The following is a 23,932-nucleotide window of genomic DNA, read 5'->3' on the forward strand; positions in this document are numbered from 1 at the left end:
GCAGTCAGTGACTCTCAAGGAGTAGCTCCTTTATTTTCCTTTCAAAGGGTTGTGTTTACAAACAGACTCGAATGGCCACATCTAGGTTTATGGTTTATTTAGGTCTATGATTTACAGGAGGTGTGGAAAAAAAGGGATAGTTATGAAAGCCAAAATGATAGATTTGGGAAGCTTAGATCAAGAAGAGAAACTCTAAGAATTGAGTTAGTAGTAGTGTATAACATGTGTCACGCCTTTGTAGAAGGTGTTGCTGGACACCTCTCAGGGATGAGTTGAACTGCTGACTGGGGCACTTTTCAAAGACCTTGGGCCCATAAAGCATCAAATTTAGTGACAGCCCTTTTTCTTGACCTGTATCTTCTCTACTCATGACTTCTTTTTGATGCAAAGATAGAAAATTCTGAGAGAGAAATAGACAGCTGTTCCCTCCTTAAAGACAAAGTCTGTGTTTTAGGGGGAAAAAAAGGAAGAACTTAAGCAACAGCTGCATTTGTAGATGACAAAGCACAAAGACTTTCTGTCTTTATGGCACTTTTATCTTATTTACGTGGTTTTTACTAATCCAAATAATTATATGCTCCTGTGGGTAGAATTGTTTGCTACTTGATCCAAGAGAGATGGATGGGGAAGCACCTGCTTTTAGTCATTAGTCTTGTTGCTTTTGCACTGCATCCAAGAAAATAGTTAACAGACAAAAAGTAATTTGCCTTTTCCTGAGAGTGAAAAGGAAGACCTCTTTGGTTTCACTCTGTGAAGAACGGCAGAGAGAAACCTCAAAGGTGGGTTTTTTCTTTATTGAAGTGAAACCATCAGGGACCCCACAGGGGAAAATGATTCCTGGGTTTTGGTTCTTCCTGCCCTTTCTCCCTCTCTGCCATAGAACTCAGCAATTGGAAGAATACCAGTTTTTGTTCCTTATTGGTGCTACCACCTGTTCTTATTGCTGAACTAAATGTTCTTGGCTTTCTTTGGTGTGAACAGGATCTCCCTCTGGGAAAGGTGGGAGGAGGGTGAAAAAGGGAACAGGAGGAGGCCCATTCCTGCCTTGTGCTCATGTGAGAGGGACACACAGGGGTTAGTGTGCTGCCCTAACAGAGGGGCTTTGTGCTACAGCTTCTTCCAGAGCTGCAGCTCACAGATGCATGCTGGGCAGGCTCAGGCTGCGTCATCCCTGATACACTTGCTTCTTCCTAACAGTGGCAGAGCAATACCGGTAACAATAATTAAAATATTGAATAAGAAAATAAAGAAGATGCAGGCAGAGCCTATTCTGAATACATTCAGATACTCAGTGTGTGTGGAGAAAGCTGTTCGTAATTAAGAGGTTAAAAAAAGAGTAGCATGGAGATGATGCCACTGAACACAAGAGCCAGATCTGTTGTTGCATATCCACTATGGGCGCAGTCAGAGCTCTGACTTTAAGTCTTTCTTTTTCTGTGCTAAAACCCTTGTTATCTAGGTCATGGGAAATCTGCCTCTCTTGAATACAAGCAGCAGAATAGAGAAGAATTTCTTCCTTTGTACCTAGACCTTAGAGACTGGGTAGGTAGCTCAAGGTAGAAGCCTTTCTGACTCTCAAGGCCCTTCTTCATACATCAGTAGCAGGCAGTAACCTAAAATGAATCCCAAATAGAATGATTATAATAACAGTTAACACTTAGATAGCACTTTGATACGGTCAGACTTTAGTCTAAGATATAAGTAGAAAGATAGATAACTTATTTAATCCTCAAATAATCCTAGGAGGTAAATACTATTATTAATTCTCTTTTAGAAGAGGAAACTGAAGCATAGAGAAGTTAGGTAACTTGTCCAAGGTCATATAGATGGTAAGTAACAGGGCTGGGATTTTGAACCCAAATACTATGGTTCCAGAGTCCATACTCTTAACTATTACTCTATGCCATCTCTCAGTGGATCTCTGTCCTTTCTCAAACAAGGTCATCTGAACCACAGAACACAGAAAGTATTTTGAGTGACTATTTTCTTAATTCTCTCTAGGATGGTAACATAACTAGTACTATGCATAGGAGAGAAGTTAATTCATTAGGAACTGTTGCTTTAGAGTATTAATTCTTGAGGAAACCCAGTTGAGAGAGACTAAAGGGGCTGCAGTTTGCATTTGTTGTGTTTGTACAGAACTACCCTGAAACTAATTTTCCATCGGTTTGTCTTGGAACCAGTTTGAGACTCTGAACAAAGGACCAAACCTCATCCATCCCTTGCTCTAGAGGTAGAGCCTTTGTCAGCATTAATGTCTTACCATTAACAGTTGAGAAGAGTGGCAGGTTAGGATATGATAGTGGTCACTAAGTTTTGCAAAGCTGAGGTGACTTCCCTTCAGCATATCATTAAGTGTTCAGATCACCTTATGTAGAAGCAGCCACTACTTCTTTTCCTACCTTCCTTTTCCTTTTTTCTTCACATTTCCCCAAGTTTCAAAATCCCATTGGTCACTTGGCAGATATCCAGTTGTCCTCTAGGAGTGTTTAACTGTGGACCCAGACCTTTACTTTTGGTCTAGTTTAAGGAGTCACTGATAGACATTCTTCCACTTCCAGCACAAATTATGGAAGGTCTTGCTCTGTCTTTACCTGATCTTATAATAGACTTGTTAAAACTTTCTAGGTCACTCCAAAATAAAGTAATTATAATAGATTTCCCCCCAGCCCCATGCTTATTAAGTAATACTAAATATGTTTTTCTGGTGCTGCCTCCTCCACATCATATGGAATTGTTTGTAGGGCAATAATAGCAGAGTTCATAGTAAATTGTTCTCAAGTTGCTATAGGGATAGATGTTCAGTGTGTATGAGGTGGAATGATGCTAGTAAGAGAACAGAGGTCTCTTGAAATTAGCAGAACAAGGTTTAGTCCCATTTTGCTTGAACCAGTTGTGTTACCTTAAGAAAAATTTTCACCTTTTCTAGGTGATTCTTTATGTGCTTATAAAAGAGAAGGGAGGGCTTCCCTGGTGGCGCAGTGGTTGAGAGTCCACCTACCGATGCAGGCGACACGGGTTCGTGCCCCGGTCCGGGAAGATCCCACATGCCGCGGAGCGGCTGGGCCCGTGAGCCATGGCGGCTGAAATTGCACGTCCGGAGCCTGTGCTCTGCAACAGGAGAGGCCACAACAGTGAGAGGCCCGCATACCGCAAAAAAAAAAAAAAAAGAGAGAGAGAGAAGGGAGTTAATATTTTCCCTTAATAAGATCTAACCATATAAAATCATTCATTCAAAACTAGTTGTTGATGGCCTACATGCCATTACTATTATAGATGCTGGGAGTGTAGCAAGGAATTAAAGGGCAAAAATTTCTGTCTTCATATTCTAGAGAGTACAGTTAGACAATAAATAAGTAATATACATGGTATGACTGCTGGTAAAAGTGCCAAAGGGAAAAATAAAACAAGTAAGGGTGGGAAGTTTAGAAAGAGTGGGTGGAGCTTGCAATTTTAAATAAAATGATCCAGAAATACTATATTGAGAAGGTAATATTTGGGTAAAAATCTGAAGGGAATGAGTGACTGAGCTACTGCAAGTAAAATGTCAAGTAAAATGAGGACCAATAATTAGCCATTCTAGGTTGGTGGGACCTCCTATTCTTAGCTCACATAAGTAGGTTTATAAAAGTGATCTAATTTCTGGTCTCGTTAGTAAGTCTGAGAGTAACCCTGGAATTTTTTAATATGAATAAATTACTAATGAGGATTTCAAGCTGGTGACATTCTTTGGCATGTTGACATGTAACTAATTTATCTGGTGGTTTAGTGTGGATCTGGGCTATGTGATGTCAAGGAGCACGTTCTAAAATCTCTGTGCAGAGGATCCAATACCACTTGAGAAGGACACCTGAAAGCAGGTGCCACTTGTTGCCACTCTTTGTTTCCATTCTCTGGATATCATATTCATCATTGTTTCAGATATAGGTAAAGATGGAGAAGGTAGATACATTTAGTTACACCAAAATAAAAAACTGCTGCACTTGAAAGATACCAGAAGACTAGAAGAAGGTATTTTCTGCAAGTAATACTCATAGAAGACCCAGAAAAACTAAATGTAGTTAGAAAGACTAAAATTAACCAGTCTGACTGTATTAATTGCTGATAAGGATATGGGGAAATTTATTTATATTCATGCACTGGTAGAAGTTTAAGCTGGCATAGCCTCTTTACAATAGCAAAAAATTGGAGACTGTTAAAATATCTGTCAATAAAGAAATGGATAAATAGATGTGATATAGTAACATGATATAATACTATACAAATGGATAAATAGATGTGATGTAGTAACATGATATAATACTATACAGCAGGGGAAAAGGATGAAATATATGGCTAACCTCAAAAAGAATGCTGAATTTTTTAAAAAAGTAAAATTCAGTGTGATACTTTTTACATGAAAGACACATACACACAAGCATACTATGTATTATTGAGGGTTATATACATACACACACACATATATACACACATACAAATATATGTAAAAGTATTATAAACAGAAGATTGTGCAACAAACTCATAGTGAGTGACTGGTCTTAAAGGGGACTTTAGCTTTATCTGTAGATTGGAAGTAAACATGATAGAATGTTTATTTCTTAGTGTTAGACACGTAGGTATTTGTTATATTATTCTTTTTACTTTTGGGTAATTTTATAGTAGCTAAACAATTTAAAAGAAGGGGCCAAGTTTCATACGATGAGCCCCCAGAGAATAATTTACCAATTCAGTGACATATAATTTATCTTTATTTATTGTAGACCATCTACCTCTTTCTATATCAGAGGAAATCAGAGGTAACTGCATTGCATTAACTCATGACAACGGTCTCTCCTAATGAGTCCTTGATGGTATCACACTCAGATGGAAGAGCAAGGATCCTTATTAGCACATATCATGCCCTTTATTATAAGTCTCATTTTTTTTTACTTTTTTATAACTAACTGCAAGCATATCAACACATTCAAAGTACATTTGGCTCCATAGCTGTAAGCATGGAGATCCTAGCATGACAGACTGGGATGCCTCGAAGCTCAGTAACAGCATTGTGCTTTTCCCCTTGTCTAACCTCTTCCCTACAGGGAATCTTTAACCAGTTTCAGTGCAGTACTGAAAAAGTGCTTCCATCTGACACTCTCCGCAGTGCTCTGGCAAAGACTTTTCAGGATGAACAGCGTTTCCAGCTGGGAATTATGGACGATGCTGCGGAGTGCTTTGTAAGTGCTGGCCTCTGGCCCTCTTTGATATGGGGTGAGACTGTGGATGGTCTCCATCAGGGACTGGCTACTTTACTGTGCTCCTGGTCTCTACAGTTATAACTAGGAATTTCCCTAGTTTCTATAAGTTGTTTCTGCTACTAAAGTATGAATTGCCTAGTGGATTTATTCTTTTTCCTTCAGGCTTAGGGTAGTTTTGTGCTTGCCATCGCACAGAACAGTAGCTCTCACCTTCAGAGGAGACAAGGCCCATTAAAATGCAAATTTCTGGGCTCAACTCCCTTGAGTTTCTGTTTCAGTATGTCTGGAATGGGTCCCAAGAATATCTCTTAACAAGTTCCTAGGAGATGCTAACACTGATGCTGCCGGTCTGGGGACCACAGTTTGAGAGCTCCTGCATAGTAAAGATAATTAAACAGGGAATAGCTGAGTCCTTAGCACAAGTGTGATGTGCTATGTACATGGCTGCTTTGCTCCCAGTGACTTTTAGTAGAGGACCCTAACTCTTCTCAACTCTGGGTTCTATTCATCAACCTTCAAAAGACTCTATGCAACCATTAAACAATCTGAGTGATATATATCCTATTATAGGGTAAAATATAGGCCAAAATCAGGGGTGCCCCTGAGAAACTGGATCACTGATTTATTGCTGGTAGGAATGAACAATGGTATACCACTCTGGAAAACACTGGCAGTTTCTTAAAAAACTAAACTTGCAAACTACCATATGATTCAGCAGTTAGATTCCTGTACGTGAATCCCAGAGAGATGAAAACATATGTTCATACAAAAACCTGTACGTGAATGTTCAGAGAAGCTTTATTTGTGATAGCCCCAAAGTAAAAAAGCCCAGATGCTTTTAATGGGTAGATGGTGAAACAAACTGGGGTACTTCTATATCAGGGAATACTGTGCAGCAATAAAAAGGAATGAACTGTTGATTTATGTAACAAGTTGAATGATCTAAAGGGAGTAATGATGAGTGAAAAACGCACTATCAATAGGTTATGTACTATATGATCTCATTTATTTAACATTCTTGAAATAATAAAATTATAGAGATGGGACAACATGTTAGTGGTTGCTAAGGGTTAGGTTTGGAATTGAGTGGGTACAGTGTTAAAGGAATAGCAGAAGGGAGCTTTGTGGTGATGAAAGAGTTTTATATCTTAATTGTGGGAGTGTTTACACGACTATACATGTGATAAAATTGCATGGAGCTACACATACACACAAATGAATGCATGTAAAACTGGTGAAATCTGAATAAACTCTGTGGATTTTATTGATGTCCATTTGCTGGTTTGGATATTGTATTATAGTTAAGTAACATGTCACCTGTGGAGGAAACTGGGTGAAGGGTACATGGAGCTCCTGTATAATTTTTTTGAAACTTTCTGTGAATTTATAATTATTTCAAATTAAAAATTAAAAAAAAAATCAGAGGTATTCCTCCCTTCAAGGAGGATTGCTGTTTCTCTGAGTAAACTACCAACAAATCTGTACTTTTGTCTACGTACTGCTTTTTGTCCTTCCCTATTAGGAAAACCTCCTGATGCGGATTCACTTCCACATTGCTGATGAAACCAAAGAGGACATATGCACTGCCCAACACTGCATCTCCCACCAGAAATTTGCAATGACGTTGTTTGAGCAGGTGAACCTTATTTCTATTCCCATCACTTCTTAGACCTTTTCTTCAAGAACACTTTATCCTAGGATGTAGGATGTCAAATGGGTGCCAAAACAGTTAATGACTGTGGCTGCTGGTTTTGCTTTTTTCTCCCTGGGCTTAGTGTGTATGTACTAGCTGTGGCGCCACTTCTGATCCGCTGCCTTTCATCCAGATGGTGCATTATATCTCCACTACTTCCCTTTGGTGAGTCTTATAGGGTTCTCTGTTTGTATACTTAGGCAGTCCTTCAGTTGACTGGGTTTTAACTGAAGGTACCCAAATAGCTTGTATCCTTATTGCTGAGTATTTGCTGTATTGTAGGAACTCAGAACAGTAATTTAAAAATAACCTTGTTTTCCTTCTTTCCTCTCCCATCTGTCCCCTTTTCTTAGTCTCAGGTTCTGGCCAGCAGAGTGGGAGGAGGAATGGGGATTCTATGAGCTTTGGATTTAGGGACAGGCAGGCACCCTTACTCTGTGGGATACTGAGGCTGGTCAGGATGAGGGGCTTTGGCATAGTGGGCAGAGGAAGAAAGTCAAACATGTGAGTTAGGAATTTGCATGAATGATTTAGCTATAACCCTGTACAACTCCCAACATCATCCCCCTTCAATTCCCCATCTCGAAGCAATCAGGCTATTTGTATGCTGGAAAGACGAGAAAAACCCTCACCAAGCATGTTTGGTGAGCTGCTGCAGAATGCCAGCACCATGGGGGATCTGCGGAACTGCCCGGTGAGTTAAGTGAGGGGTGGGGTTCAGAGTGGGGAGGGAAACCCTGAGATTAGTGGAATTGAGGCAGAGTCAGTGGGCAACATTTCTCACTAGCATTATATATGTATTTCAGAGCAACTGTGGAGAGAGGATTCGGATTCGCCGTGTGTTGATGAACGCTCCACAGATTATCACAATTGGGCTGGTATGGGACTCGGACCACTCAGACTTGGCAGAGGATGTCATTCACAGCCTGGGCACCTGCCTTAAGCTGGGTGACGTGAGTGTTAGTTACCTTTATCTCTTACTTGGAGTTCTTCTAACTTACTATTGCTCAAGGGCAGTGAACTCTGAACACAAAAGTATATCCTAAATGACAAATATTAAAGAGTTTTGAAAAAATATATTGTGTGTATCTGTACACTCAAAAGCAAAGGCTTTTGGGAAGATATGGGATGATCTTGGCCTTGAAAGACAGAATGGGCAGAGCTTAGCTACTGTTAAAAATCAAATAGAGTTATCATATGCTCTACTTATCATTAGTTAATACCAGTGTAGAATAGGGAAGTGTATTCAACCATGGGAGGTAGTAAGGTCAAAGAAGTGAGCAGTCCTGTCTAGTTCTGCTATGGGAGGAGAAGAAGGTAGAAGTTGATGACATGAGTCCTAGAATATTAAATTCATGGTAGGAACCAACATCTGCTGAGAAGGTAATGAAGTGGCTTGGAAGAGAATTCTAGTGGAAACAGACTTCAGACACGGGCTGTTTACCTTATCAGCGGCGTACCCTATTATAGGTACAGCCAGGGTTTTCCTTCAGTCAGAAAGTCTGTGGTTTCCTTTCTGCTGGTTTCCCTCTGGGATGGTCCTGTGACTAAGGAGATCCCTTGTTGTTTTTTAATGTCATTAAGCCATGGTTGAGAATAAGTGAACCATCTGGGATCTTACTTTAGGTCTCCTTGCCAAGGAGTCTCTGACATAGTAGGCTATGCACAATTAAAGATCATTTTTCTAAATTTCTATAGCCTACATATTCTGTTCTATTCTAGCTTTATTTTTATGATTGATTTTTCAACCAAACAGATTCCTCAAGGCAAGAGTCCTTGCCTTCAAATATTTTGTATATCTCTTAACACCTAGGACAGTGCTAGATATCTAGGAATTGAAATGTTGGTAACGAGTATGGTGGGATTGCTCCCCCTAAGGGCTTTCTTACCTTCTACTTAGTGTCTCAACAGGAAATTTATATTTGTGGCACCAGCTGATAAATAACCTTTGAAACTTGAGAATGTTTTGTTTTTATGTTTTTTTTAACATTCCTGGCTCATATTAGAATAGGCCCCAGCAAGAAAATATTATTAAAAGGTATGAAGAGGACTTCCCTGGTGGCACAGTGGTTAAGAATCCGCCTGCCAATGCAGGGGACACGGGTTCGATCCCTGGTCCAAGAAGATCCCACATGCTGCGGAGTAACTAAGCCCGTGCGCCACAACTACTGAGCCTGCACTCTGGAGCCTGCATGCCACAACTACTGAAGCTCACGCGTCTAGAGCTCATGCTCCACAACAAGAGAAGCCACCGCAATGAGAAGCCCACACACTGCAACGAAGAGTAGCCCCCGCTTGCTGCAATTTGAATGAATGAATGAATGAATAAATAAATAAATAAAATAAAAGTTATGAAGAAACATCACCACATTACCAGTTTGGTCACTATCTCTCTGACATTTCGCTAAAATTTTGCCTTTTTATGTTCATTTCTGATGATTAATATGGATTAGCAAAAGGAGAAGCAAGTCAGTACCTTAATTAAGAAATGATGGAGTCTGCTGAGAGATGATGTGAGAGGGCTGAGTATGTGACTATTCTTTCCTTTCTCCTCTTTCCCCACAGCTGTTTTTCAGAGTGACAGATGACCGGGCCAAGCAGTCTGAACTGTACTTAGTAGGAATGATCTGTTACTACGGCAAACATTATTCTACATTCTTTTTCCAAACAAAGATCCGCAAATGGATGTATTTTGATGATGCTCACGTCAAGGAGGTAGGAATATTCAAGTCCTTCTTGACGTGTTTGGTGAATGGAACAAAAAACTGTGGACAGTTACTTGTCTTCAGTGTTTCATTTTCATAATTTTAATGTCTGTCTGCCTATCTATTGAATTTATGAGAGTGTCAGTCTTGTCTTCCCCAACAGACCAAGTTCCTTGAGGACAGGATCAATTTATCTTCTGTTATTTTCTCGGAATCACCTCACCAGCATTCAGAACCATTCTGAATTTATAGTTGAAAGGGCTTTTCAAAAAATGTGTTAATTCGTTGATTTGAGCGAGAACAATCTAATGCCTCAAATTAGGTTATAAGCTTAGCACAGAGTTCAGAATTCCAAATCTTGTAATTAACAGTGGGTCATACTTTGTCCCAGGGCTGCTATAAATTATTCTCTGATTGTTATCTCCCTGAAGTACTCTATCACGGATTAACGTATTTTGGGGATCGTGTAGAGAAAATAAGGCTATAATGATATTTAAAGCTGGAAATTTGGTACTATCTAAACCACAGAGTGTGTGGCTGAAGTAGTTTAGGTGATCTGTGTGAGTTAGGAAGCCTTTTGTGATAAGATTAGCAGCTAGGAGACTGCTGACTATAATCTACACCAACCCATGGGCCTTATGTAGTGTCCTCTACAAATAGTAAAGTCTTTGTTAATTCCCTGATTCTCTTCTCCATCTCTTTTTTACTGTTGTAATCTTGGGCAACTTATGTAAATTCTTTGAGCTTTAGGTTTTTCATTTGAAAAATAATACCTGCCTTATAAAATATTAAATCAGATTTGTATGTAAAAAGTATATAAATGTTTCAGTTAAAATGATAATTCAGTTATAAATTTACTGAACGTCTATTATGAAATAAACACTGTGCCAGTGGTCTGACTCCAAGAACACACCATCTAAGAATGTGACTGGATCAAACTTAAAAGAGAGTGAGTTTGGGGATTTGATTGGATTGTTGTTTCCATGGCTCTTCTGCCACTTTTTTCCACTGCCATGGCAGCGCTGAATCCAGCACAAAGCTAAGGCTGAGAGGTTCAGCTGTGTATTCTAAGCAGTTTGACATTTTATGTCCTGCCTTGTGTGAACTCTGAGACGGAATGTCATTTATTTTCAGGAAGTCTGTGAGAGGGTTTCTGTCTGCTCTTTAGCTTCATGAAGGTGATTTTAATATTTAGGAGAAAATTATAGAAATGCAAATTTCAAGCAAGGGCTTTTATTTGATGTCTGTGAAAAGAAATTGATCACCAAGTCAACTGAAGTCCCCTCACATAGCATATTCAGCTTTGAGAACTTTTATTCGTAATTGAATTGATGTTTCACAGGAATAAAAGTAATTTTATTCATCATTCCTATCTCTTATAGGGTTTTAGTGCTTTCTAAAAGGATTTCATTAAAAAAGACTTAACAAAAAATTCATTGGGGGCTTCCCTGGTGGCGCAGTGGTTGAGAGTCCACCTGCCGATGCAGGCAACACGGGTTCGTGCCCCGGTCTGGGAAGCTCCCACATGCTGCGGAGTGGCTAGGCCCGTGAGCCATGGCCGCTGAGCTTGCACGTCCAGAGCCTGTGCTCCGCAATGGGAGAGGCCACAACAGTGAGAGGTCCGCGTACCGCAAAAAAAAAAAAAAAAAAATTAATGGGGACTTCCCTGAAGGTCCACACTTCCACTGCAGGGGACGTGGGTTTGATCCCTGGTTGGGGAACTAAGATCCTACATGCCACATGGCGCAGCCAAAAATTAAAAAAAAAAAAAAAATTCATTAAGTTTAGGTCCAAGATCTCTTTTGTTGTTTCTTTACCCAGTTCTTGTCTTTTCATCTCTTTTATTTTCTTTAGAAAAATAGAGTAGAAAGATATGTGTTGAATTATGGATATGAAGTATAATTTTCATGCTTTTTCTGGTTGTTTCTGGTTCAGATTGGGCCCAAATGGAAGGATGTGGTGACCAAATGCATCAAGGGACATTATCAGCCTTTGCTGCTGCTTTATGCAGACCCCCAGGGTACCCCAGTGTCCACCCAGGACCTGCCCCCCCAAGTTGAGTTCCAGTCGTACAGTGGGACATGCTACGATAGTGAAGATTCAGGTGAGCAGCCTAGCTCTTTACTTCTCCCTCCCCACTCCAATGTGATGACTGGACAGTAGGGTCTCACAGTCATGAGCCTAGCACTTAACCTAGCTTGGAGAAAGAGGATTCATCAGAAATAAGAAAGAAGTGCCAACTCATGCTGAAGCCCAAGTTGTGTCAGGCTTTGTTTCCTTCAGTGTTTAGGAATATATTGTCTAGATCACCTGGCCCCGTTTCAAAAATGAGAATGAAATTATGTTCATTTCTCAAAATGAGAAGGAAATTATGTTCAAATTATGTTCAATTATGTTCATTTAGAAGGAACTTATGAGGTATTAAGTTTGTGAGGGAAACCTCACTATTTAACCTTCTAATATTGCTAAGATGACTCATTCTTACTAGCAATTTAACAGTGACTTGAGTTGTTAAGACCCAGAAAATGATATGAGTTACTACAAAGCTCGTCATTTTGTTTGGGATGAGAGATTTTTGTTTTAAAATGCCAAGTCTGGTAGCAATATTTCTTAGCTTATGAATCAGCTGTTCACTTCTAATTCAGTTATTTGGAACTTAAATCATGTTTTCCTGTAGAAACAGTTGCAGCTTTATTACTAAAGTCTCAGGCTATCCCTCAGAAACTCATCCTGTAATAGAAATACAACCCTAATGGTTTTGGCTTGATTCCTAAAAGGAGGAAAAAGTAATGTTCTTTTCCTCTTCTGGATCTAAGGCTGGCTGGCCCTGAGTATAATGAAAGAGAAGATACTTATCCTTGGAATCTTTTCCCCTCCCTTTTGTACCTCCCTCCTGTTTGGTATGTTCTTCCCACCCTTGTGCCCCACCCAGACCTGCTCTGCTGCTTCTCCCTTCAGTCAAACACCCATTTACACTGTTGTGCTTATCTCAGCTAGGTGTTCAGAGGAAAGTAGTCTAATTGAACTAATTCACACCAAAGTATAAATAACTGCCCCATAATGTCTCATAGATATTAAAAATGCTTTTAAATTTTTAAAAGTGACTTTTCTGGCAGTATAGGAGAAAAATTATGGGATAGGGAAACAAGGGATAGGGAAACAACAGGTTATGTGTGCCAGGTTGGCCTGGGACTTGCCATCTAAGTAGATCTTACTTTTCACAACTTTTTCCTTTCTTCTACTTTTCCCCCCTGTAGGTTTTCTAAAAGCCCCACAGTTTTTCACAATGGCAGGCAAAGGGAGGGCTTCAGCAAGGTAGGGGCAGGAGTGGGAGGAATTGTGTGTCTGGGTTATCTGAAGTTGGGTGTTGGGAAGAACGGCTCTGGTATATCCTTCTCACCCTTCCATTTAGGAAGTTCTTACCTTGTGAACCTTTGTTGCCATCCAGCTCTTCGCCCCCTCTCTATCACTGTCCTCTCTTTCCTCACCTTTGCATGTCTCCTCCTTCCCTCAGGGAGGGAGCCCTCCATCTCAAGTGATACTCGAACAGATTCCTCAACGGAGAGCTATCCCTACAAACACTCCCACCATGAGTCTGTGGTCAGTCACTTCTCTTCTGATTCTCAGGGAACAGTCATCTATAATGTGGAGAACGATTCCACGTCTCAGAGCAGTCGGGACACAGGTAGGGACTTATACAGTGGACCCTGCTTGCCTGATTCAGTTCTGCATAGAGGGTCTCCCAAGAAAAAGAAACTGGGGCAAGTCAGAAATGTTTGTCATGCAAAGGGGGAAATGCACAGAACTTGGGTAATTGAGAAGGATGAAAGAAAGCAACTCACTTCTGAATGAATGATGATGTTCCCGTCAACAGCAGCCTATCAGTAAGGACAATTGTAATGTGATTATTTATTCTGAAATCTTTTTCTGAAGGCTTTTTTCTTGCTGTGCTCTTGATCCCTGTCATTCTCATAGTGCCCCATTAAACCTTGTGGTCTTGCACCTCATTTCCTTCTCATGCCAGGCTTTGTTTCAAAGCCCTGAAGGGTTTTGAGAGAAGGGGCATATTTATGGATGGGGAAACCTGCTCATCACCTTGCTGGGCTTCCTGAAGGACAGAGAAATAAAAGGATGGAAAGCTAGCCTGTTTGTTATTGTGAGTTCCATGCAGAGAACATTCTTGAATTGTTCTGTTAATCTACAGAAGATTGTGCCTGTGTTAGTGGAAGAAATCATTACAGGGCACAAAAGTAAGAACAGTAAGTGACTGACTGCTGAGATGAAAAGTTCATCACCTAAGGCATAGGACAGTGCCCATACTCTTAGAGACTTGGGAATTAGTGATCCCATGGCTTCAGATTGGTGGTTTACATCCTGTGCATGCCCTTTTAAAAAAAAGAGAGAGAATTTCAAACATATTCAAAAGCATACAGAATAGTATACAGCCCCTTCATGTACCCATCACCTAGTTTCAATAATTATAACTCATGGTCAGTCTAGTTTTATCTGTACCTCTGCCCACTTCCCCTACTCATGGATTATTTTGAAGCAAATCCCAGACATTATATCACCTTTTCCATAAATATTTTAGTATATATCTCTAAAAGAATAATTTTTTAAATTAATAACTTCTTAACCAATGAGCATTCAAATATCCTATTATCTCATAAATGTCATATTTTTTAATGGTTGGTTTGTTTTTGACTCAGAATCCAAATGAGGTCTACACATTGTGATGGGTTAATAAGTCTTTTACATTTCCTTTAATCTGTAGGTTTTGCCTCTGTTTCTTCCTTTCTATTTATTGTTGAAGAACTAGGTAGTTTGTGCTGTAGTTTTCCCACATTTTAAGTTTTGCTGATTGTGTCTGTATGGTAAACTGTAGCGTGTTTCTCTCTCCTCTATATTTTTTATGAATTGGTAGTTGGATCTAGTGGTTTGGTTGGATTCATATTGGATTTCTTTTGATGACTATTGCATAGGTGACTACTGCAAAGTGTGATTTTTTTAGATTGTATTTCTGAAACTGTGAAACAGGGAGAAACCAAGTCACAGGATAAATAAGGAGAGTCAGGTTTATTTTAAGGGTTTGTGAATGGCTGGGGGTGGAGGAGCATGCCCATTGGATTTTACATTAGTGGATTTCGTTGTTCCAACTGATAAGTCTTTCTTATGGGCCCAGAGATAGCAAATGATTAGATAAAAGCAATAAGAGATTGCGTTGGTAATTGAAAATATGTAGCCATATCATTGCATATCATACCTGAATATGTACAAGGATTTTCATAACTAACATATGGAAGCAAATTTCTGTTAGCTCTCAGATGTTTGAGAACCCTAGGGGATTTCCTATAAGCCTATATTCCAATTTAATTCAGTTGCTTAATTCACCTTTGGCTTCTAGCAGCTTAGATGATTATATCCTTTAGAATCTGACCTTTGCTGTTGTCAGATCACACTTATACATTCACATACTGTGGGCGTGAAGTATGGCAAGTTACATAAAAGAGCCCAGATCTCCTGGGTTTCCCAGTGATTAGTATTGAGGAACTATGAAGTGTAATCTCTGGGCGAAGTCAAGTTTGGTAAAGCATGGGTTATGGCTGGGAATGAGAATTATTCAAAGTTCAGATGTCCTTTGGAATGATTCACATTTAAGGAATGTTTAGAACTGGGTCTTAAAGCCATATACGATCAGAGCTCTTGTGGGCAAAGGCTGGGGCACCTAGGATAATACCAGATGTAATAAAAATTAAACTTCACTCGGTATGTGTTGCTACCATGATATTCTTATATAATCTTTAAAACTTTTGCCTTTTAAAAACTACCAAGTAATGTGTCCTTCTGGGTCACTGGGAAGGATTATGAGTGGGATCGAGATTGGTAATTGCTCAGGAGACATTGTAAATTTGGAAGTTCCCACTAAATACTTGAGCTTTTCTGCCTTTATCTATTGAGAGATTCCTGCTACACTTAAATCACATAGTCTTGGCCTCTACAGCTTCCGATCCACTAAGTTTGTGGTATTGCCATGAATCCCAAAGGGAGAGTAGGTTCTCTAAAGGATGGAGGTCAGTCTCAGATACCAGCTTACCCCCATTTCCTTGTTTTTTTCAGGACACCTGACTGATAGTGAATGTAATCAGAAACTCCCATCCAAGAAAGGGTCACTGATAGAGCGCAAGAGGAGCTCTGGTCGGGTCAGAAGGAAAGGCGATGAGCTTCAGGCCTCAGGGTACCACAGTGAAGGCAAGCCCCCCTGCATAGTTTCTCTTTCTTTACTCACTCTGTCACACTCACACTCCAACTGTGGCTTCTCCTGTCTGCTCAAAGGCCTTTCATTCTTTTTTGACTCTGGGGTCTGGGTGCCCGTGATGACTTTAAACATTTACAGTTGTTTCATCCTTTGTGTTTTTAGGAGAAACACTGAAAGAGAAGCAGGCTCCTAGGAATGCCTCCAAATCATCCAGCAGCACCAACAGGCTAAGGGATTTTAAAGAGACAGTCAGCAATATTATCCATAACAGACCATCCCTGGTTTCTCAGACCAACCTAGGATCTCCCTGTGGGGGGAGGGGAGGAGACCAGACTGACAAAAAACCTCCTCGGAACCTGCCTTTACACTCTCGTGACTGGGAAGTAGAGAGTACCAGCAGTGAGTCAAAATCCAGTTCTTCTAGCAAGTATCGTCCAACATGGAGACCCAAACGGGAGTCTCTCAATATTGACAGTATCTTTAGTAAGGAAAAAAGGAAGCACGCTGGCTATACGCAGCTTAGCCCCTTTTCTGAGGATTCAGGTAAGGAGATAATTAGGGAAGAATTGAGCTTTTGAATAAAGTTGATTTTTGTATTTTTAAAAATACCTGGGTTTTCTGGTAGACTTGGCAAGGTGCATTTTTACCTTGAAGGGTAAAAATTTTACCCTCATGGGTCGCCTTTTGGGGATATGAGTTCAGTGAATGAGTAGCTAGAGGGAAGGGTTAGTTATATCTTGATTTGAGGCAGATGCTAAATCTACCTCCTTTTCCATACTTGTTCTTTCATTGAGATAGCTAAAGAATTTACACCAGACGAATTAAGCAAGCCACCTGCTTACGACATTAAGACTGGCGGACCAAGACCCCAGTACAAGATCTGGGGCCCATTACGGCCAGGCTGTCACCTTTTAGAGCAGCACCCTCGCCTAATCCAGCGAATGGAATCTGGCTATGAGAGCAGTGAGAGGAACAGCAGCAGCCCTGTCAGCCTGGATGCAGCCCTGCCTGAGAGCTCGAATGTCTGCAGGTATTGTTTGGCCTTTGAATAGCTACATTGTCCCTTGCAGAAATGTGAGCCAGCAAGAGGCTTTTAAACTCAGACAAGTGAAGAGATGGACTTTATTACCATCTTGTGGGCAAGCAAAATGTGCTCGATCAACTTTCTATGGCAACAGTACCCTCTGCTGGGAGAAGCAGCAAAGACATTTGAGAAAGGAGAGGCAACTTTTAAAGTATTATATATAAAATAATTGTTTAGTAAATAACTTTTTTTTTTTTTTTTTTTTTTTTTGCGGTACGTGGGCCTGTCACTGTTGTGGCCTCTCCCGTTGCGGAGCACAGGCTCCGGACGCGCAGGCTCAGCGGCCATGGCTCACAGGCCCAGCCACTCCGCGGCATGTGGGATCTTCCCGGACCGGGGCACGACCCCGCGTCCCCTGCATTGGCAGGCGGACTCCCAACCACTGCGCCACCAGGGAAGCCCAGTAAATAACTTTTATTGAAAGAATGAGTTAGTGAACCAAAACTTACATAGTTATACAATCAGAGAGAAAACCCAATTTTTATTTATTCTTGCCTTTTATATTAGGCTTTTTTTATTTAAGATCACTGGGGATTCTGTGTCTTACGAAGCCAGTGATATTCATAATTCCATAAGATAATGATGACAGTTTAATAGTGGTCATTGCACCCTGTCCATAGGGCCCATTTGCTTTATAACTTTCAGATCTCCATATATTGTTTTTACTGAGTTGCCTCAGAGACAAGTTTCCTAACAGTATATAGCTTTGAAAGGAGTGATATCTTCTGTAAGAGTGATAACTGTATCCTCATACTTTCCCACTGCTCTTCCCTGACATCAGACCCTGTTTAGTTTTACACATGAGAAGATGCTACAAAAGTATAAGAAAGAGGAAGCCAATCCATATGAGAGCATTTGTTTATTAATTCATTAAATAAGTTTTGTGCCAGACACTGCTAGATGTACAAAATGTGAATGAGGTGGCATAAGATGGGGGAACGAGTCGGTATTTCAATTTTCAGAAGTAGTTTTGCAGGTATTTTAATTATATTAGTTCGATGTTTGGGGTTTTTGTTGTAGTTTTTAGAGGGAATTTAGTCCTAGGAATGTTGCTAGTTATCTGCCTTCTGATGCTTTCACTAGACTGGTTTCTGTTTTGAAGGGATACAAGTGCTAAGAGATCAGCTGGGTTGGCCCCTTCCTGGCGTCACATCCCAAAGTCTCACAGTAGTAGCATCCTGGAGGCAGACTCCACAGTATCCAGGAGTGGCTGGACAAAGAATCAGCCCCTCTCAGGTAAGCGCAAGGACGTTGGATTTGGAGAACTGGATTTTACTGCCAGTTCTATTTGGGAAACAGCCTAACCTGAGCACATTTGAAATTAGAGGACAATTGTACTTTGTTCCATCAGAATGTAAATGTGAAGACGTTTGATCTGCTCCATCTCTGGATTTATCTTTTTTTGTTGTTGTTGTTCTCTATCATGGCTTGCCTGCTTGCTCCTTTCCACCTTGGAGAGAGCCCTGGAGGGAGCAAGAAGGAACAGAAATATGGTGAACAGTATCAGTAGCACCTGCTTTCTTCAGAAGAATAACTCCTAGGGCTTTCCTTGGTATAGAGGCATTCTTGTGGGAATGGATTTTTTATTGTTTAGTATTATGAATTGAGATAACAAAGGGGACATGTAGGCTATGGGCAAAACTGGGAAATAAGCAGGTCAGAACTCCCCTTGCCCCTGCCTCTATATCCTGTCTAGTATCCCTGCTTTGTTTTTCCTTCTTGAATGTGCCTGTCCCTCCTTCTCAAAACAAGCTTTAAAGGAATGATCTAACTCTTTTACACTAGATGAATGTGACTGAGAATAGTTTAAAGTATGCTTTCTCTAAGAGAAACTAGCATTTTAACAAGTCAAAGCCTGAAGATAAAGGGATATTGGAATTTCAGGTATGAGACACCAAGCATAGACATTTGAGGTAGTCATAGGTTTTATATCCTTTTTACATTCTTCTCACAGCACACATATATACTTACAGTGCGTATTCAAATAAGTAAAATAAATCCTTTACTTACTCACAGCTGAAAATTGAGGTAGTAACTATGTAGTCTCCCGAACATGGAGACTTTTTGTGATGCTTGAAGGAAGGTGGTGAGTATTCAGTATTGTTTAGTTGGCTGAGGAGTTCTGGGGTCCATTCGTCTAACTTAGAAATCAACCTTCTCTGAAAGATGTGTTTCATCCCTTTTTTTTCTGTATGTTAGATCAGTTGGGAGTAGGGTGTGTGGGCAGAAACCTAACTATGGTCTGGTTTAATGAGCTTCTGAATATAGATATGTGGCCAGCTCACTAGGGAGACCAGGACAGAATATTATGTGCCAACCTGTAGAGATGACACCAGGAACATTACTAGTCTGACCACCAGTTCTCTTAATGGCCACTGAAAGTTCTTAAAGGTGGCTGGAAGGGTGATATGCAGCAGAAATAAAAAGGCATGAACACTTTTAGGTGTGAGTGCCATAGGTTGCTAACATCTGGCAGAGCAGAACAATGCCTGTAGAAGCAGATATCTCTGAAATCCTGGGCTAGAGTAGGTTATAGTGAGAAATCCATGGAAGAGATTCATTCTTCCTAATGAAATTATAGGTTTGGTTTATTTCCCACATTTTAATTTATCTCATATTGACTAACATTGCTTTGAGAGACTTGTGCTCTTCCATGAGCCTGTTCCCCCTTCTCTTTCCTTCGACAGCCAATAGTTTTTCAGCACACTAAAGACTGAGTCTCATGATTTCACTGATAGCCCTAATTCTAGATTAGCTGGATAGAATTCACCAACTGGATTCCTCAACTGGTAAAAGATATTTGGCAAGGAGTTAGAATAAATTCCTCACACACCAAACACCCCACCATCCTCTTTGTATAGTAAACCCTATTTTTTTTATCTGGTGACACTGACCACCCTTTTAAAACATTACAGAAGTAAATGTTAGCCCAACAATTCAGTAACTTGCCCATTGCCTCTTCAAACTGAAGGAACCACTGTTATCATTATGGCATGTATCTTCCTACATCTCTTTCTGTGCTTTCTATTCTATGTACAAGTACATAGATAAGTTTTTTTATTTATACATCTTTATTGGGGTATAATTGCTTCACAATGCTGTGTTAGTTTCTGTTGTACAACAAAGTGAATCAGCCATATGCATACATATATCCCCATATCCCCTCCCTTTTGAGCCTCCCTCCCACCCTCCCTATCCTACCTCTCTAGGTCATCGCAAATCACCGAGCTGATTTCCCTGTGCTATGCTGCTGCTTCCCACTAGCTATCTATTTTACATTTGGTAGTGTATATATGTCCATGCCACTCTCTCACTTCGTCCCAGCTTACCCTTCCCCCTCCCTATATCCTCAAGTCCATTCTGTAGTAGGTCTGCGTCTTTATTCCTGTCCTGCTACTAGGTTCATCAGTACCATTTTTTTAGATTCTATATACATGCGTTCACATATGGTATTTGTTTTTCTCTTTCTGACTTACTTCACTCTGTATGACAAACTCTAGGTCCATCCACCTCGCTACAAATAATTCAATTTCGTTTCTTTCTATGGCAGCGTAATATTCCATTGTATATATGTGTCACATCTTCTTTATCCATTCATCTGTCAATGGACATTTAGGTTGCTTCCATATCCTGACTGTAGTAAATAGTGCTGCAGTGAACTTTGTGGTACATGTCTCTTTTTGAATTATGGTTTTCTCAGGGTATATGCCCAGTAGTGGGATTGCTGGGTCATATGATAGTTCTATTTTTAGTTTTTTTAAGGAACCTCCATACTGTTCTCCATAGTGGCTGTATCAATTTGCATTTCCACCAACAGTGCAGGAGGGTTCCCTTTTCACCACACCCTCCTCTCCAGCTTTATTGTTTCTCTCTCTCTCTCTCTCTCTCTCTATATATATATATATATATATTTTATTTTTTTTTTTTTTGCGGTATGCAGGCCTCTCACTGTTGTGGCCTCTCCCGTTGCGGAGCACAGACTCCGGACGCGCAGGCTCAGCGGCCATGGCTCACGGGCCCAGCCGCTCTGCGGCATGTGGGATCTTCCCAGACAGGGGCACGAACCCGTGTCCCCTGCTTCGGCAGGCGGACTCTCAACCACTGCGCCACCAGGGAAGCCCTCTATATTTTTTGATAATGGCCATTCTGACTGGTATGAGGTGATATCTCATTGTAGTTTTGATTTGCATTTCTCTAATAATTAGTGATGTTGAGCATCTTTTCATGTGCCTCTCAGCCATCTGTATGTCTCCTTTGGTGAAATGTCTGTTTAGGTCTTCTGCGCATTTTTAATTGGGTTGTTTGTTTTTTTGATATTGAGCTCCATGAGCTGTTTGTATATTTTGGAGATTAATCCTTTGTCAGTTGCTTTGTTTGCAAATATTTTCTCCCATTCTGAGGGTTGACTTTTCATCTTGTTTATGGTTCCCTTTGCTGTGCAAAAGCTTTTAAGTTTCATTAGGTCCCATTTGTTTGTTTTTGTTTTTAGTTTCATTACTCTAGGAGGTCGGTCAAAAAAGATCTTGCTGTGGTTCATGTCAAAGAGTGTTTTTCCTGTGTTTTCCTGTAAGAGTTTTATAGTGTCTGGTCTTACATTTAGGTCTTTAATCCATTTGGAGTTTATTTTTGTGTATGGTGTTAGGTAGTGTTCTAATTCCATTCGTTTACATGTAGCTGTCCAGTTTTCCCAGCACCACTTATTGAAGAGGCTGTCTTTTCTTCATTGTATTTTCTTGCCTCCTTTGTCATAAATTAGGTGACCACATGTGCGTGGGTTTATCTCTGGGCTTTGTATGCTGTTCCATTGATCTGTATTTCTGTTTTTGTGCCAGTACCATACCATCTTGATTACTGTAGCTTTGTAGAATAGTTTGAAGTCAAGGAGCCTGATTCCTCCAACTCCATTTTTCTTTCTCAAGATTGCTTTATCTATTCAGGGTCTTTTGTGCTTCCATACAAATTGTGCAATTTTTTGTTCTAGTTCTGTGAAAAATGCCATTGTAGTTTGATAGAGATTGCATTGAATCTGTAGATTGCTTTGGGTAGTATAGTCATTTTCACTATGTTAATTCTTCCAATCCAAGAACATGGTGTATTTCTCCATCGGTTTATGTCATCTTTGATTTCTTTCATCAGTGTTTTATAGTTTTCTGCATACAGGTCTTTTGCCTCCTTAGGTAGGTTTATACCTAGTTATTTTATTGTTTTTGTTGCAGTGGTAAATGGGATTGTTTCCTTAATTTCTCTTTCTGATTTTTCGTTGTTAGTGTATAGGAATGCCAGAGATTTCTGTGCATTAATTTTGTATCCTGCAACCTTGCCAAATTCATTGATTAGTTCTAGTAGTTTTCCGGTGGCATCTTTAGGGTTTTCTATGTATAGTATCATGTCATCTGCAAACAGTGACAGTTTTACTTCTTCTTTTCCAATTTGTATTCCTTTTATTTCTTTTTCTTCTCTGATTGCTGTGGCTAGGACTTCCAAAACTATGTTGAATAAGAGTGGTAAGAGTGGACATCCTTGTCTTGTTTCTGATCTTAGTGGAAATGAGTATGATGTTTGCTGTGGGTTTGTCATATATGGCCTTTATTATGTTGAGGTAGTTTCCCTCTATGCCCATTTTCTGGGGAGTTTTTATCATAAATGGGTGTTGAATTTTGTAAAAAGCTTTTTCTGCATCTATTGAGATGATCATATGGTTTTTATTCCTTAATTTGTTAATATGGTGTATCACATTGAATGATTTGCGTATATTGAAGAATCCTTGCATTCCTGGGATAAATTCCACTTGATCATGGTTGATGATCATTTTAATATGTTGTTGGATTCTGTTTGCTAGTATTTTGTTCAGTATTTTTAAATCTATGTTCATCAGTGATATTGGTCTATAATTTTCTTTTATTGTGATATCTTTTTCTGGTTTTGGTATCAGGGTGATGGTGGCTTTGTAGAACGAATTTGGGAGTGTTCCTCCCTCTGCAGTTGTTTGGAAGAGTTTGAGAAGGATGGGTATTAGCTCTTCTCTAAATGTTTGATAGAATTCACCTGTGAAGACATCTGGTCCTGGACTTTTGTTTGTTGGAAGATTTTTAATTACAGTTTCAATTTCATTACTTGTGATAGGTCTGTTTATATTTTCTAATTCTTCTTGGTTCAGTCTGGAAAATTGTACCTTTCCAAGAATTTGTCCATTTCTTCATGGTTGTCCATTTTATTGGCATATAGTTGTTTGTAGTAGTCTCTTATAATCCTTTGTATTTCTGTGGTGTCAAGTTGTGATTTCTCCTTTTTCATTTCTAATTTTATTGATCTGCATCCTTTCCCTTTTTTCTTGATGAGTCTGGCTAATGGTGTATCAATTTTATCTTCTCAAAGAACCAACTTTTAGTTTTATTGATCTTTGCTATTGTTTTCTTCATCTCTATTTCATTTATTTCTTCTCTGATCTTTATGATTTCCTTCCTTCTACTGACTTTGGGTTTTCTTTGTTCTTCTTTCTCTAGTTGCTTTAGGTGTAGGGTTAGATTGTTTATTTGAGATTTTTCTTGTTTCGTGAGGTGAGATTGAATTGCTGTAAACTTCCCTCTTAGAACTGCTTTTGCTGTATCCCATAGGTTTTGGGTTATTGTGTTTTCATTGTCATTTGTTTCTATGTATTTTTAATTTCTTCTTTGATTCTTCAGTGATCTCTTGGTTATTTAGTAGCACGCTGTTTAGCCTCCATGTATTTGTGTTTTTTACAGTTTTTTTCTGTAATTGATTTCCAATCTCATAGCATTGTGGTCAAAAAAGATGCTTGGTACGATTTCAGTTTTCTTAAATTTTCCAAGGCTTGATTTGTGACCCAAGATGTGACCTATCCTGGAGAATGTTCAGTGTGCACTTGAGAAGAAAGTGTATTCTTCCACTTTCAGGTGGAATCTTCTATAAATATCAATTAAATCTATCTGGTCTATT

The 23,932-nt window shown here is 39.7% G+C and overlaps 1 protein-coding gene across 14 annotated transcripts in view; it reads left to right on the forward strand.

Moving 5' to 3' along the window:
• Positions 1-23,932, forward strand: part of USP54 (ubiquitin specific peptidase 54) — a 151,209-nt gene that overhangs the window by 98,632 nt on the left and 28,645 nt on the right. For 9 of the 14 annotated variants that reach the window (XR_009559264.1, XM_060286072.1, XM_060286073.2 and 6 more), the window contains 12 exons: positions 5,082-5,216; positions 6,760-6,873; positions 7,013-7,095; positions 7,519-7,624; positions 7,737-7,889; positions 9,496-9,645; positions 11,571-11,739; positions 13,150-13,320; positions 15,753-15,884; positions 16,054-16,434; positions 16,690-16,921; positions 18,078-18,211. Coding sequence is in view for 13 of the 14 variants with exons in the window: in XM_060286072.1 (XP_060142055.1) it covers positions 5,082-5,216; positions 6,760-6,873; positions 7,013-7,095; positions 7,519-7,624; positions 7,737-7,889; positions 9,496-9,645; positions 11,571-11,739; positions 13,150-13,320; positions 15,753-15,884; positions 16,054-16,434; positions 16,690-16,921; positions 18,078-18,211 (1,960 nt within the window). In the remaining variant the exon portion in view is untranslated. The remainder of the gene's footprint in view (positions 1-5,081; positions 5,217-6,759; positions 6,874-7,012; positions 7,096-7,518; positions 7,625-7,736; positions 7,890-9,495; positions 9,646-11,570; positions 11,740-13,149; positions 13,321-15,752; positions 15,885-16,053; positions 16,435-16,689; positions 16,922-18,077; positions 18,212-23,932) is intronic. The other 5 variants (XM_070043829.1, XM_030862610.3, XM_070043830.1 and 2 more) reach the window with 3 other exon arrangements.

The sequence above is a fragment of the Globicephala melas genome, chromosome 16, assembly GCF_963455315.2.
Source record: "Globicephala melas chromosome 16, mGloMel1.2, whole genome shotgun sequence".
In the NCBI taxonomy this organism is placed as follows: domain Eukaryota; kingdom Metazoa; phylum Chordata; class Mammalia; order Artiodactyla; family Delphinidae; genus Globicephala; species Globicephala melas.